Source organism: Vigna umbellata, chromosome 2 (genome assembly GCF_029865625.1).
Source record: "Vigna umbellata cultivar VRB3 chromosome 2, Vumbellata_1.0, whole genome shotgun sequence".
Taxonomy (NCBI): domain Eukaryota; kingdom Viridiplantae; phylum Streptophyta; class Magnoliopsida; order Fabales; family Fabaceae; genus Vigna; species Vigna umbellata.
In genome coordinates this window covers 37,636,109-37,649,388 of record NC_142166.1, presented here as the reverse complement: position 1 = coordinate 37,649,388, position 13,280 = coordinate 37,636,109, and the positions used below count along the sequence as shown (strand labels likewise).

General features: G+C 31.2%; 1 protein-coding gene across 1 annotated transcript; it reads left to right on the top strand.

Annotated features, from left to right (window-relative positions):
• Positions 1–3,797: 3,797 nt before the first annotated feature.
• LOC124820404 (uncharacterized protein At4g00950-like) lies at positions 3,798–6,028 on the top strand. Its single transcript, XM_047292078.2, has 2 exons — positions 3,798–4,517; positions 5,720–6,028. The coding sequence occupies exons 1-2, from the start codon at positions 3,972–3,974 to the stop codon at positions 5,810–5,812; spliced, it is 639 nt and encodes a 212-aa protein (XP_047148034.2). The 5' UTR covers positions 3,798–3,971; the 3' UTR covers positions 5,813–6,028.
• Positions 6,029–13,280: the final 7,252 nt, after the last annotated feature.

Sequence of the window (13,280 nt, the reverse complement as noted above, 5' to 3'; positions counted from 1 at the left end):
CTCCAATAGAAAACAAAATAAAGAAAAAGGTGTTGGATAATTCTTACTCCCTTTATTGATGAAAAATATCTCATACATATAGTAGTTTCCATACACGTCACAAAACAGAGAAACACATCTATGAGAGATTCTAACAACCTGAAGAAATACCACTCTGCCCTTAGCTCTATAATTAGACTTTTAACATTTACTTCATTCATTCTGCCTTTAACAGTGCACTCATTAAAATGTTTAAGCTTGGTGCTGTTACAGTTGGGCTGTTTCACTATCATAATCTTCTGCAGAACTTTTCAAATCATAAAAACAAGCATGCATGCATATATGCATATATGGAGTGCAGCATGAGATTGGGAGATAATGGTGACGATGGACTAGGTTGTCAAGCATGAAGCAATAGACATGTTCCCTGTCGGTTCAACACTTCTACTGCAAGTGGTTCCAGCCATTAAGTTCTCAGGAAGATGAAAGATGTTGTAGTTTTGGCATCCAACTTATACCTGTCGGTGCTATATTATACCATTTATATTTTGAACTCGCTAAAAAATCAATCTAAACGAAATTGAAGGAGGAAATTCAGTATATAAATAGTTGTCAGATTTATTACGATGGAGAAATTTGAAAACGAAAGCTTAGTCATGTATCTTCCTCAACTCCTATACTACCCATAACCATCACTACTGTACTCTTCTCAAACCTTTAAAATCTGAGTTCCATTAAAAGTAATGTCGTATGCTTATCTGATGGATACAAATCGATTTGTACTTCAAACTGTTTTGTTGACTTGTCTGTTTTATAAAATTATGTATTATATAATAAAAATCATTGATATGTAATTATCGTATGCCTATATAATTTCTTTTAATATTAATTTATTTGTGAAAAATATATAATTATTGAAATATGATATGTCAAATTGGGATGTCATATATGTTTATAATGCTGTTTTTTAGAATGATATGGGGAATTACCCTTAATTCGATTCAAATCTTGGGAAATATTGTTGTAATTTCTCAAGCGGTATGGCAGGTCTTTATAGTATTGATTCATGCAATGGCAGCATGCATATTGTACCAGGTAGTTTTATAGATAATGTCTGAAATACATTATTCAGCAACAAGAACTGCAGATGTCACCAAGTGAATTGATTCTGACTGTTTTATTTTCATTGTGCCTGATTTCCTCATTTATTTAGTGTTAAAAGAGCACATAATTTTATCACATATATTTCTCATGTTCAGAGGGGAAATAATATAAATGCAGCCCTACTATTCTTCATCTGCAAGGAAACCGGCGCAATTATTTGGTACATGTCAAGCTCCAGTTGAACAACATTTTTCAGAAACAATTTCAGGATCAACAACAACCATAAAATGTTTTGAGCAAGAACCAAGATTTAATGACATGAATATGAAATTGATAAACAGATATTCCCAACCTTAATTAAAAATAATTATTTTTGTACCATATGATAATTAATCTTTCCGAATTCAGTTTTAACTCTAGAAGATTCCAATCACTTTATTTATTCTTATAGTTACTATTATTTGTATCCCAATTATTTGGTCTATCATGCTTTCTTTTTCGGAATTTTATTAAAACCCACTTTAATTCCTACAATAAAAACAAGAAAAAGAAAACCAAATACAGAATAAAAGTTAAAAAAAAATAAACATTTAAAATGAATGAAATTATAACAAAAAAAGAAGACTAAAATTAATATAAAAATGATTGATGTATTTTAAAATAATAAAATTCCATCAAAAACATTTTTTGGCCATCGCGTGAGAACCATGGTTTCAATAATAAACCATCAAAACATAACAAATATAATAAAAGAAATAAAATTAGTAAGTGGTCTTTCTACATAAATAGAGAGAAAAAAGAAAATAAAGTTAATTTCACGATGGAGTCTTTATTATCTCATTGTTGTTATGATCATGTGTAGGATCAATTCGTACCAATTAATGAGAAATTTATAAAACGAAAATTTCAATAACTTTGTTATTCAAAAAATAAATTTAACTAAATGAAAACTTCTATAAATTAAACCACTTTTCAGAAATATAAAAAATTCAAGTTTATATTTTTATATAATTTTCAAATCGTCATTTTATTTATCATGCAACTTTATTTTAACAGATAATATCTTTATATATATAAAATAATGGTGCCAAACAAGATAGAGTGAAAAGGACCTAGTATTAGTGCATTGGTATTCTCTTATCCCTTCCTTTTGTTTCCTTTACAACTTTTATTAGCTGGAACTTTTTTTTTGTCGGATCCAACTTTTTTTCCTAGTTGGCTAGTGTTTATGTCACGTACCTTCCATCAATTCTTTTTGTAATATATATATACCTTTTAATTATTATATAATTTTAGATGTAGAATCGTGTGCATTGCATTATGCTTAATAATTTAAAATTAATTTATCCCATTTTAAAAGAAAAAACACATTCATTGTCTTCATATCCCAAATCTTATTCATGGAGAACGTAAAGTATTTAGAAAATTACCTCAAAAGATTCTGGGATCAACAATAAAAAAATAAAAACTCCTTTACAGCCCCCAGATCAAATGAATAATTAGCATAAATTTTAATTATTCTTCTTCTTTCTTTCATAAATGTTTTCTTCTTTTTTTTTTCATTTCTACTTCATCATAAAGGCATGTTCTTTTCTTTGACTCTGCCAGTGGCCATTTCGTTTTGACAAGCTTCTCTCGTAATAATGGCATTCAGTCTGCATGCACATTAAGAATAAAACTCTTGTTTGTAAAATGTATCAAATAGAATTTGTCCACGTCTCTTCCTTCTAACTCAAAAAATATATAAAAGTGCAACTTCTGTTTAGATTCTCAGTGCATGCTAAAAATAAATATATTGATACTTAATTTATTAATTTATTGTAGTATATTTTTCATTAGAATTATTGTTCCTTTTAAGCGCAACTTGTAATAAATTGCGGAAAGATCTAAATCATATAATATTATTGAGGCGTACGAAACAGATATTAAAAGAAAAACTCCTCAATATACGTATCTAGCTAACTCATCTTTAGGAAGATGTGCCTAACCAAACCTCATGATAATGTATCTTACAGTCTTCATGATTCACTTTCATGTTTACTATTTCAACACAAGGACAAAACACATTTAAATAAAGAAATGGATACACTAATTATACACCCACAACTATTATTTTTTATTACATTTTTATTATTCATGAATATTATTAAAAATATAATTTATATGGATTTTGCTTCTTAATTACTTTTTCTATTTTAATTTTAAACCTTTGACAAATTTTAGTCAATAATAAATTATGTATCAAGGAAGTTGTCACTCACGTTTATGGATTAACCTATCCAAAAGGATAAAACATGTGAATAAATGTAGTATTTTGACTTTATAAAAAAAAATCATAGATGTAGTATTTTGAGTGTTGAAAGTAAATATTATTTTTAATATTTAATTACAATTTTAATTATTTTTTTTAAAGTGAAAGTTATTAAGGTGAATTGTATATGGAAATGGTGAAAATGATGTAGTAGTGATGTGAGTATGGTGAATTATGAAGGAGAGAGTGAAGATTTGCATCAAGTGGTACCTGCGGTTACCCTACAATTGGGGTAGAATAGAGTGTGACTTGTTCTTTTCCTTTTTCTATACTTCTCATCTTTACTACCAAAAAGTCCACAACTAGGTCGCAAACCAAACACACGTAATTTATGTCATCTCCATGACTTTTCAAAGGACCATATTACACTCCTTATACTTCTCCATAACAACCACAATGCACATAAACTCCTTTTCTCTCTCTCTCTACCAATTAACTCAACGACAAGTTTCCATCTCTATAAAACCACACAGACCCATTTCACTATCTCATCACAAGCTGCCCCTACCACCACGCTACTTAGCTACCTCCACACTCTCACTCTTGGAAAGAGAGAGAGAATCAGTAACAGCAACCAATGATGGAGTCAGACTCCGAGAACAAGTGTGATCTTGTTCACGAACCAACCTACACGCCGACAAAGCTTCCTCTCTTGATCTCACGGCCAAACATGGCGGCGGACACTCCTCCTCCGCTGTCGCCGCCGCAGAACACGATTTCGGTTCCTTTCAAGTGGGAGGAAGCACCGGGGAAGCCCAGGTATTCCCACACCGACTCGGAGCCCGACAACAGTGTTAAAAAAACACTGGAGCTGCCTCCCAGGTTGTTGTTTTTGTTGGACACCAACGTCGACGGGCCTTCTCCTACAACCGTCTTGGATGGGCCTTACGTGGGCCGAGCCGTGTCCTTCACCACCTCCTATAGGACTCCCAGGGGTTACTGGAATTCCAACTTTGGGTCCTCGAGGTGGGGCGGCTACAAGAAGATTACAACCGACGACGGCGAGGGCAGTTTTGACTTTTCACCTCACTGTTCTTCTTCTACAATGTCTAACGTGAAGATCACAAGGGTTCCCAGAAGAGGAACCTTCTGGACTCTCTCCAAGCAAAGGTCACAGTTATGGGTAAGTCATATTCTGAAATCGACAATCGCTTCGTTTTACCCTTGCCGGAAATTATTTACTGTAGTTTTCTTCATTTATTCAGTATACGTTGTTTTATATATTTTCAATCATGGATTATTGTGTCAAATTTCTTTAATATATATAAATATAAATATGAATAGTTGTGTACGTTTAAACAACTTATCACATTTTTTTAGTCGCCTAAAGGATCATGTTATCCAAATCATGCATGCATAAAGCAGAGCCAGCTAAGGTATTAGGTATGCATTATGATTTTTGATGGAGAAAAGTGCTGTTTGACTAAGACTATATAAATATTGATGTTTGCTTTAATCATATTATATAGGTGGCTTAAAATAAGGCCACCGAAATTATAAAAGCTTATTGTCTTTTATTTTCACTGTAAGAAAAAAGTTAGTGATTTCGATTTTTGAGAGTACTTTCCGTCTTTGATTTTCTTAAGATAAGTGTACCTTACCCTACAACTACGCAAGAATGGAAAGATTTGGTTACTTTTTCTGAGTCGAGAGATTAAAACAGTCAAACGATAACAACATTTGGGCTGGACTTTCACTATACCTGGCCGAAGAAAAAGCGTCAGTGTCGTTGCCTGCGCCACTATAAAACACCTCAAATAAGTGTAATTGTTACAGTACACAGATAATAAATTTATGGAAAAATATATTCTGATTCAGATCTTTTTCTGAACATTTGATACAATACATATATTATTTTTCTATTGATTTATTATTTATTTTTTATTATATTGAGATACTCTAAATTTAATAAAAATAATAATATATGTTGGGTCAAAATATTATATAAAAACCTGTATCAATATATTTATTTCTACTTTCAGATATTCCTAGTAGTTGCGGTTGAGAAATTCTTGTTGGCTTTTGGAAAAAACAAAAAACATTTTGAGAACATCCCCATCATAATACTTTTGTAGATCTTGCAAATCATACAAGTCAATGATGAAAGGTGATTTTGAAGGAACAGTATTTTCTCTTGGTTGAAATGTTGGACATTATCCTGAGACTTATGAACATAAATTCTTGCATAATTGGTTCGTCCATGTTGGTTGGTTAGATATTTTATTTTTATTTTTAGCTGCACCGTCTGTGTATTTAATCGTCCTCTGTTGCAATGGGTGGGTTAGGTTGATATCTCATCATATAATTATAATTTTACAACTGCAGGCAAGCATTTATGAAAGCTTTAAGCAAGTGGTCCCATGGAAACGCAAGCAACAAACGCAGAAAAAATGTGCTTCCAAATTCGACACTGTTTGATCTTCTAGATTTTTACTTCTGTCAAATCTAGTTATTTCACAAATTCCTTCTCACAAAAACAAGGCCATTTAGTGTATAAATAAACAAAATATTTTACCCTCGCACTCCTATCTCCCACCGTACGTAGCATATCGTCAAAAAGTTTGTAAATATAATTTTGATGCTAAACTTGTATTTATATATCACAAATAATTACTGAATTATCATGTTATTATACAGCCATTTGTCTTCGAGATTAGAAATGAAAATTAATATTAACTCTGTAAAATTGTATAAATAATATCTATGGCAGTCATCATCGCAAAGCGAAAGTAATTATCACGTTATATTAAAGTAAATTTTACGTCTAATTTATTTGGGTTTTTGATTTTGAAATTGTGAATTATGAGAAAGACTTGTCCTTGGTCACTATTTTTCCACCGTATCATAATAATGTTATGTACTAAAGTTAAGCATTGAGTTTGTTTCCTTCGAATAGTTTTTATTAAATGAAAAATAAATTACCATTATAAATAGCATAAATTTGTACCGTATAGTATAATGCAACGTACTAATGAATAACTACGATAACATGAAATTCAAATACAGTGCATATATGAATCCTTAAATGATTTAATGATTCATATAACATAAACTAAAGAAAGATATAAGCACCGAACAAATAACATGAGTATTGATGTAAAAGGTTATTCCAATAGCTTCTTTAATGAAAGTTTGGTCCAAAAATTGAAGTCACACTTTGAACACAATGACAAGTATAAAGGTAAATGTTAGACTGAAGTTAAGGCGTGTCAAACATACATCCAAAGTCTAAATACACTTTTAATAGGCTGAATACTTTGTTGATACCTATATAAAATTTAGATATGCATTAGGAATAAACTATTATTTAATAAAGAGTTTATTTAAATAAAATAGAGATCTTCTTAAGTAGCTTGCGACCAATTATTAATGTTTTGTTGATTACTTTTTATTAATTACCTACTGACGTTGAAACCAAGCACTTGCTTTCAATTATCTTTTGCTCTAGTGTTTCATTCATTATAAAGTAATATGAAGCATCATTAGCTTTATAAATTAATAGTATGTGTTGGTTATAAATTTTATTAGAACGATTTTTATTTAAGCAGATGAAAAAATTAGTTACTATTGTGTTTTTGAAAATTGAACATTTTGATTTTTTTTTTAATTACCATTTTGGTAGGCTTTCATTTATTTTGATCTTAATATTTGTTTTTGGTGTAATAAAGTTTCAGTGTTAAATGAATTTAATATGGTTAAATTTGTGTTATATGCAGTTTAAAAAATACTACCTGTCGTGAGTTTTGTTTAAATTAAAATCATGTAATCTTTTTTATAAATGAGTATTAACATTGTTAGGAGGTGACACTAGTGAAAAAAGAGAGAGTTCCTAACGTGTCTATTATACTTTAGTTTCAACAAAATCAAAGCATAAAAAGGAGCGGTGATAATTTTGCAATTTCTACGAACATATAGGTTTTGGTTCTTAAAAATTTGAAGTCATATATTGTTTTTGGCCTCAGTTAAACAAAAATTGAAGCCTAAAAGATGCCAAATAACCATGCCTTTTCAAACTGAAGCTTATGGCATCAATTATTTACAAAATTCCTATCATAAGATCTTGTGAAACTAACAAGGGCTTTGTACAAGGTCTATGGCTTTGGTTCTATGCAGAACCATTGTCATTAGGTCCTGATGTTGTAGGTTGACTTTTCAATTGGAAGTCCTCTAGCCAGTTCTATGATCTTAGTTGTTTTGAAAACCAGTACCATAGACTATTTTTGCTTTGATTTTATTGTGAACTGAGGCATAAAGTTTGAAACAAATTTTAAAATTGTCACTGAAAATATATTTCTTTTCGATAGGCTTTATGCAATAGTTCTTAGTAAAATTAAGGCTATAAAACCCTTTATTGTTTTGATTAATAAAATAACTAAGATAATATGTGTTTCTAGGGTTAAATTTTGCAAAATAACAAAGCATCTTGCACATTTCTTATTCGTATTTTCTGTGTTTTTCTCTCCATTTTCTGTGTTGTTGCTCTTTTCTTCATTCGTGACTTTTTTTGCGTTTTTGAGTTTGTTTTCTCTGCTCAAACCCTTATATGAAGAAGCTTTTAGCGACCAACACAGATAATTTTTCTTTCATTTTAAACAAATATGCACATTGATTAATTACTTTAGGTATAATTTTCTTTTGTTTTGACTGATTGGTTTTGTGCACATGTACTCTTTGGAGTATGAGTGCTTTCTCTTTTACCCCTCATCGGCAACAATGATTTATTTCGACGTCGAATCCACCTTCAAGGTTAGTTCATTTTGGATTTTTGATAAACTTTCATTTTTGTTTGTTGTTTGTTAATCTTTACATCATATGTATCTAAACTTAAGATAAAAGTGAGAGTATATTTAAAAGAACTTCAAATGACATGAAAATTTGTTGAAAGCATGAAATAATAATGAGAATCTTCCATAAAAAATTTAGATCAAAATTCAAAGTCTATGTAAAATATTTTTGTAAAATTTAGAAAAATAAATAAATTGAAGAGAAATAGAAAACGACTTTTTGTTTTTGCATAGTTTAATTCACCTTCACTTAAAATTTTAACACATGTCTATTTATAATAGTTTAGAAAATTGTAGTCTAAAATTAATAGCGTGTTTTAGATGAAATTCGATTATTTTAACATTAAAATTTAAAATATAAATATATTTTTTTATAAGTAAATTTTATTATTTTAATTTACACAGTCTGTTTGAACTTCTTCCTTTCAGAGCTCCTTATCTTTTTTTTTAAAATTTCTAATCATTCTTTCACATGTTTAAAGATAGGAGACCATCAAAATAATTTTTAAAACGAGTTATCCACATATATCCAATTCTATTATATAAAACTTAATAGTTAAATATATATTCCTTAAATTAATTTAGACAAATATAATGACAATTATATTAATTATCTAGAAAAAATAAAAATGGAAAGTCCCGTGCATACACATGCTAGTTTATTGCTGAAATTATAGGTCTGCTAGCTTGTAATGGCGTATATTAGGGTCTCAAACGTAACTAATAATTCAAATTATTTCTATTTCTACATCGTTCTTTGTTAGGTCGGTCCACACCACAACCCATGAATTAAGAAATGAAAGTTAAAATTATATCATTTTTCGATATTTTACTTGACTAAATTATTATTTTTTATAGACAATCAAATATAAGAGTTAGATAAATAATAGAGAAAAAGCATAATGTAGGAAGCGATATTCATGATTAAAAAAATTATTTAAAACAATTAATACATGTATAAGAAATTTAAAGTATAAATAAATGAAGGAAAAAGCATTTTAAAAACTACGCGTAAAATAAAATGTAGGAGACGGGAGAAAGTTCTCTAATTTTTTTATTGACAAACTTTAAATAAAGAAAGAAAATATTAATAATGCATACATAAGTGAGGGTATCATTTACTTATTTTTTTGAACATCATATTGTGTTGAATGTAAGAAACTTAGCATTGCAGTAATTAATCTGAGTAAATCCTAATTCAAAGTCCACACTAACCATCACATATAAGATTGAAAGCTTGAAATTACAGTTCCACTTGACAGCATAGGCTTAAAAGTTAAATAGCGTGTCTTGCACGTGACTTTCATTAGTAATTAAAAAACGATTCTCTAACTGTTCTTTATTAATTAAAACTTATGAAAAAAAATACAAAAGTCTGAATACTATACTTTCAGAATTATTTAAAATAAACCCTCATTTTCTAAAAACTAAACTGTTTTGCCCCAATTTAATTATTTTCATGCTAAAACTTGCGAGAATAATGTTTCTAAAACTTTAAATAACACCAACATTACAAACGGAAATTTAGACATTGCGTTATATTTATTTATTTATTTATTTGGGATTTAAAAATGGGTTGGACCGCCAGTTTTTGTATTTTTGTTTTGACTCCTGGATTTTGCCTCAGATGACTCGAAACCCTCGCGCAATTGCCTCACATGACTTTGCTCTCCAAGAAGACGTTTTCCACACGCCGCCGGAGAACCCTCGCTCCCCTTTTCCTGCGACCAGCTGAGGGCTGCCAACGACGGCGATGACCCTTGTGTTGTTAAACACGTCGTCGATGTTGACGCTGGGATGTAGGGGTTCATCCATTTATGTGAGGGGCCGGAGTTTGCTGATTTCGGTAGAGATTCAGAGTCAGGGTTTTCGGAAGTTCAGCTAACGCAGGAAATGGGTCTAACTTCCCTTATTGCGGGCGTTTTGGGAACCCCATCAGTGGCGGCTGCGTCTCGTGTTTATGCCATTTCGACGAAAACAATAAGAGCATAAGAGCGCAAACGCGTGTTTCAGAGAAGAACCATAAAACAACCCAGAGGCGGAAAGATTGTTTCTTGAGGATGTACTTATACATGTTACTGTAGAACCATAATAAATTTTCATAAAAATGAAAAGTCACCAAAATAAAAATAATAATATAGATAAGATAAAATTTGAGTATAGTTTAAAGTTTTCTGAACTGTATTTTTTCTAATTTTTAAATTAAAAAATGAATTGTAAAGAGTGAAAACACGTTTTTAAACAAGGGCAAAGTGGAAAATGAAATAAAATTAAATGTTGGAAGTGCCACCACACACCGTCATTCCAGCTTCTTTTTTTCCCCACGCGAGCCACCATTGGAGCAAGAACGTGCCACCAGTGCCGCTTCTCCTTCAAACTTTCAGATCAGAGTGCAACAGAGAAACGTTTCTTCGTCTCTCCAAGTTTTGCTGGAACTCTTTCTTTAATTTGTTGTAAATCCGAGAGAGAATCCCTTTCATTTTCTTCTTTAAAGTTTAGTTTCTGATTTGTATTATTGTTGTTTGGAAGTGATTAATTGTGGTTGTTATAGTGGACAATTGTAGAAACTTATTGGCGGGATGAGGTGTTTCAGGTTGCGTGCGTGAGAAAAAAATTAAAGAAAGAAAATGAATTTTGTTTATGGGAGTTGAAGATGAAGGTATTGTGTTCTGGAATTTGTGGTTTCTTTTGTAAATTTGGTGGAAGAAGATAAAGTTATGATGATGGATGATTGTTGTGTAGATGTTTGAGAGGTTTACTTGAAAAGAAGAATGGTAATGGGATGAAGATTGGAAGATGAAATTGGAATCATGGAGAATTTCGGGAAAGTTGGTTTTGGAGGAATCATTGTATGGACAAAAAGGGAAACATTTTTTTTTAGGATTTTGGGTATGGTGATGTCTACTGGACCTTGAAGGAGAAAAGATGCACTAAGAATAGTTAACAGAGGGAAAAGAGAACACCCTCTTTCAACACTTAATTTTATTTCATTTCCAACTTTGTCTTTAATTTAAAACGTTTTTACACTATTTATCCTTCATTTTTTAATTCAAAATTAAAAAAACACAGTTCAGTCACGGTAGTATGCCACGTAACACCCTACTTAACGATGTTTGATTAATTTGACGGAAAGCCTTTATTTGATCCAATTTCACAGAAATAAGGACCCAATTGAGACGCAAAAAAAGAAAGAGACGTATTTGAGATTCTGAGTGAAAATAGAGACCTAAAATGACATTAATCTCATATATATATATATATATATATATATATATATATATATATATATATATATATATATATATATATATTTGTAATTTTTATCGTATATTAAAAAAACATATATTAACATGTTAGTAATTTCACATAAGAGTAAATGGATATTTATATATTTAGTATTTTCTAAAAATATTAATGTAATTTTGTTTTAAATAACAAGTAAAATTTAGAAAACAGGTTAAATAGAGTTTAAATTTTTTTCACAATTTAGTCTAAGACCTTATTTGCAGGAATTAGATGGTCAGCAGATAGTGTTGAACATTTAAAGATTCTTAGAAGCGTTTAGAAAATCTTTAAAAAGATAACAAGACAGAAGACTTGTTTTTATACTAGTTTACTTCCATATGAGTTATGTCTAGTTATCTCTTAAACACTTTTATAGGTTTTACTAATCTTTGAAAAGATTACAACAAGTTTAATCACTCCTCACAAGGTAAAGGTTGAAAATGAGTGTTTTAGCGAGGTGATGTGGTTTGACGAGAAGGTGTTCTCGTACGTGACGATTGTGGAGGTAGTAAGGATTGTCTAGGTGGAGTTGTTTAATAGGGTGAAAGTGAGGGTTGAGCTTGCAAAGCTAGGTTGTCATTACAGCTAATATGAATAACAACTTGAACATGAGTTGAGCTCGACGATACGACCTTAGACGTTGTTCAGAAATAGTGTCTAATGATTATTTTCAATTTCTTGGGAGTAGGTTCAACAATAACAGCTTTAATGGATTGTCGAGGACACTTAAAAACGAGTCCATCATTAGAGTCTTGGGACTCTTCAAGGCGTACAATAGGAGAAGACACCTTGGTCTTCTTGGCTTGGTTCTTCAACATCAAGGAGCTTGAGCATTTAGACGTTGCGTCAAGCTTAGGCATAACAAAATCAACAGTAGACGTTATCACCTTTGCTTCGAGCATCTTTCCTTCATGACTTTTCAAGCATTGACGCATGATGATCTCTATGTTGATGGCCTTCAGTGTTGAGCTAAAGTTCTTCAACCTTAGCATCTCTTTCAACATTTCGTTCATATGAGGAGGGGCAAGTTTGTCTTTTCTTTTCTTTAAAATCTTCACAACGTCAAAAGGAGGAATGGATAAGAGCCTATTGAAATCAACATAAAGGTGCATCAACTTGAGGTTAGTGACGCCAAAGTGTTAACCTTTGTATACTCTATACAACACAATATTGTTTCTTACTTGTAGAGGAACATCAACAGATAACATGTGTTCAAAACTCCCTTGATTTGAAACCATCCTCTGGATCAAAGACTAATAGTAGCATTAGTAGACATCTTTGTGAAGGTTCTCGATAGACCTTATCAAGTTGATGTAGATGAGGTGTAGAAGGTTGAAAGGCACATCAGTCACCAAGTGGTAGAAGGCGTATCTAACAAGCTTAGTGATGTGGTCCCTTTTGCTATAACTTGAACACCTTGTAGTAGGGCGTATTTGTCGATAAATGATATCCTTTCCTATAAAAGATCTCTAAAGAAGTTGATGTGGTACAAGAGTCGTTCTACAGTCCCTTCGTGGGCACAGAGATCGTCCCACCCTTTGTAGAAGAAGTTGTTGTATCTTTTCCCACCAATGGCTGGTGCGATGGTTTTTATATTCACTTTCCCCTCCTTTCCAATCACTTTGGAGGTTAGACTATTGTGTAATTCAACATTGGTGCAGAACTAGCTTTGGGAGAACATGTGTATCCCACTCGAAGTACTTTAACAATGATGAATATCGATATGAACATTGAAGTCATATGAACATAGTTCTTTCAAATCCATCCAATTCTCCAAGAACAATTTGATGGGTTTGCTCATAGTGGAATTGATCAAA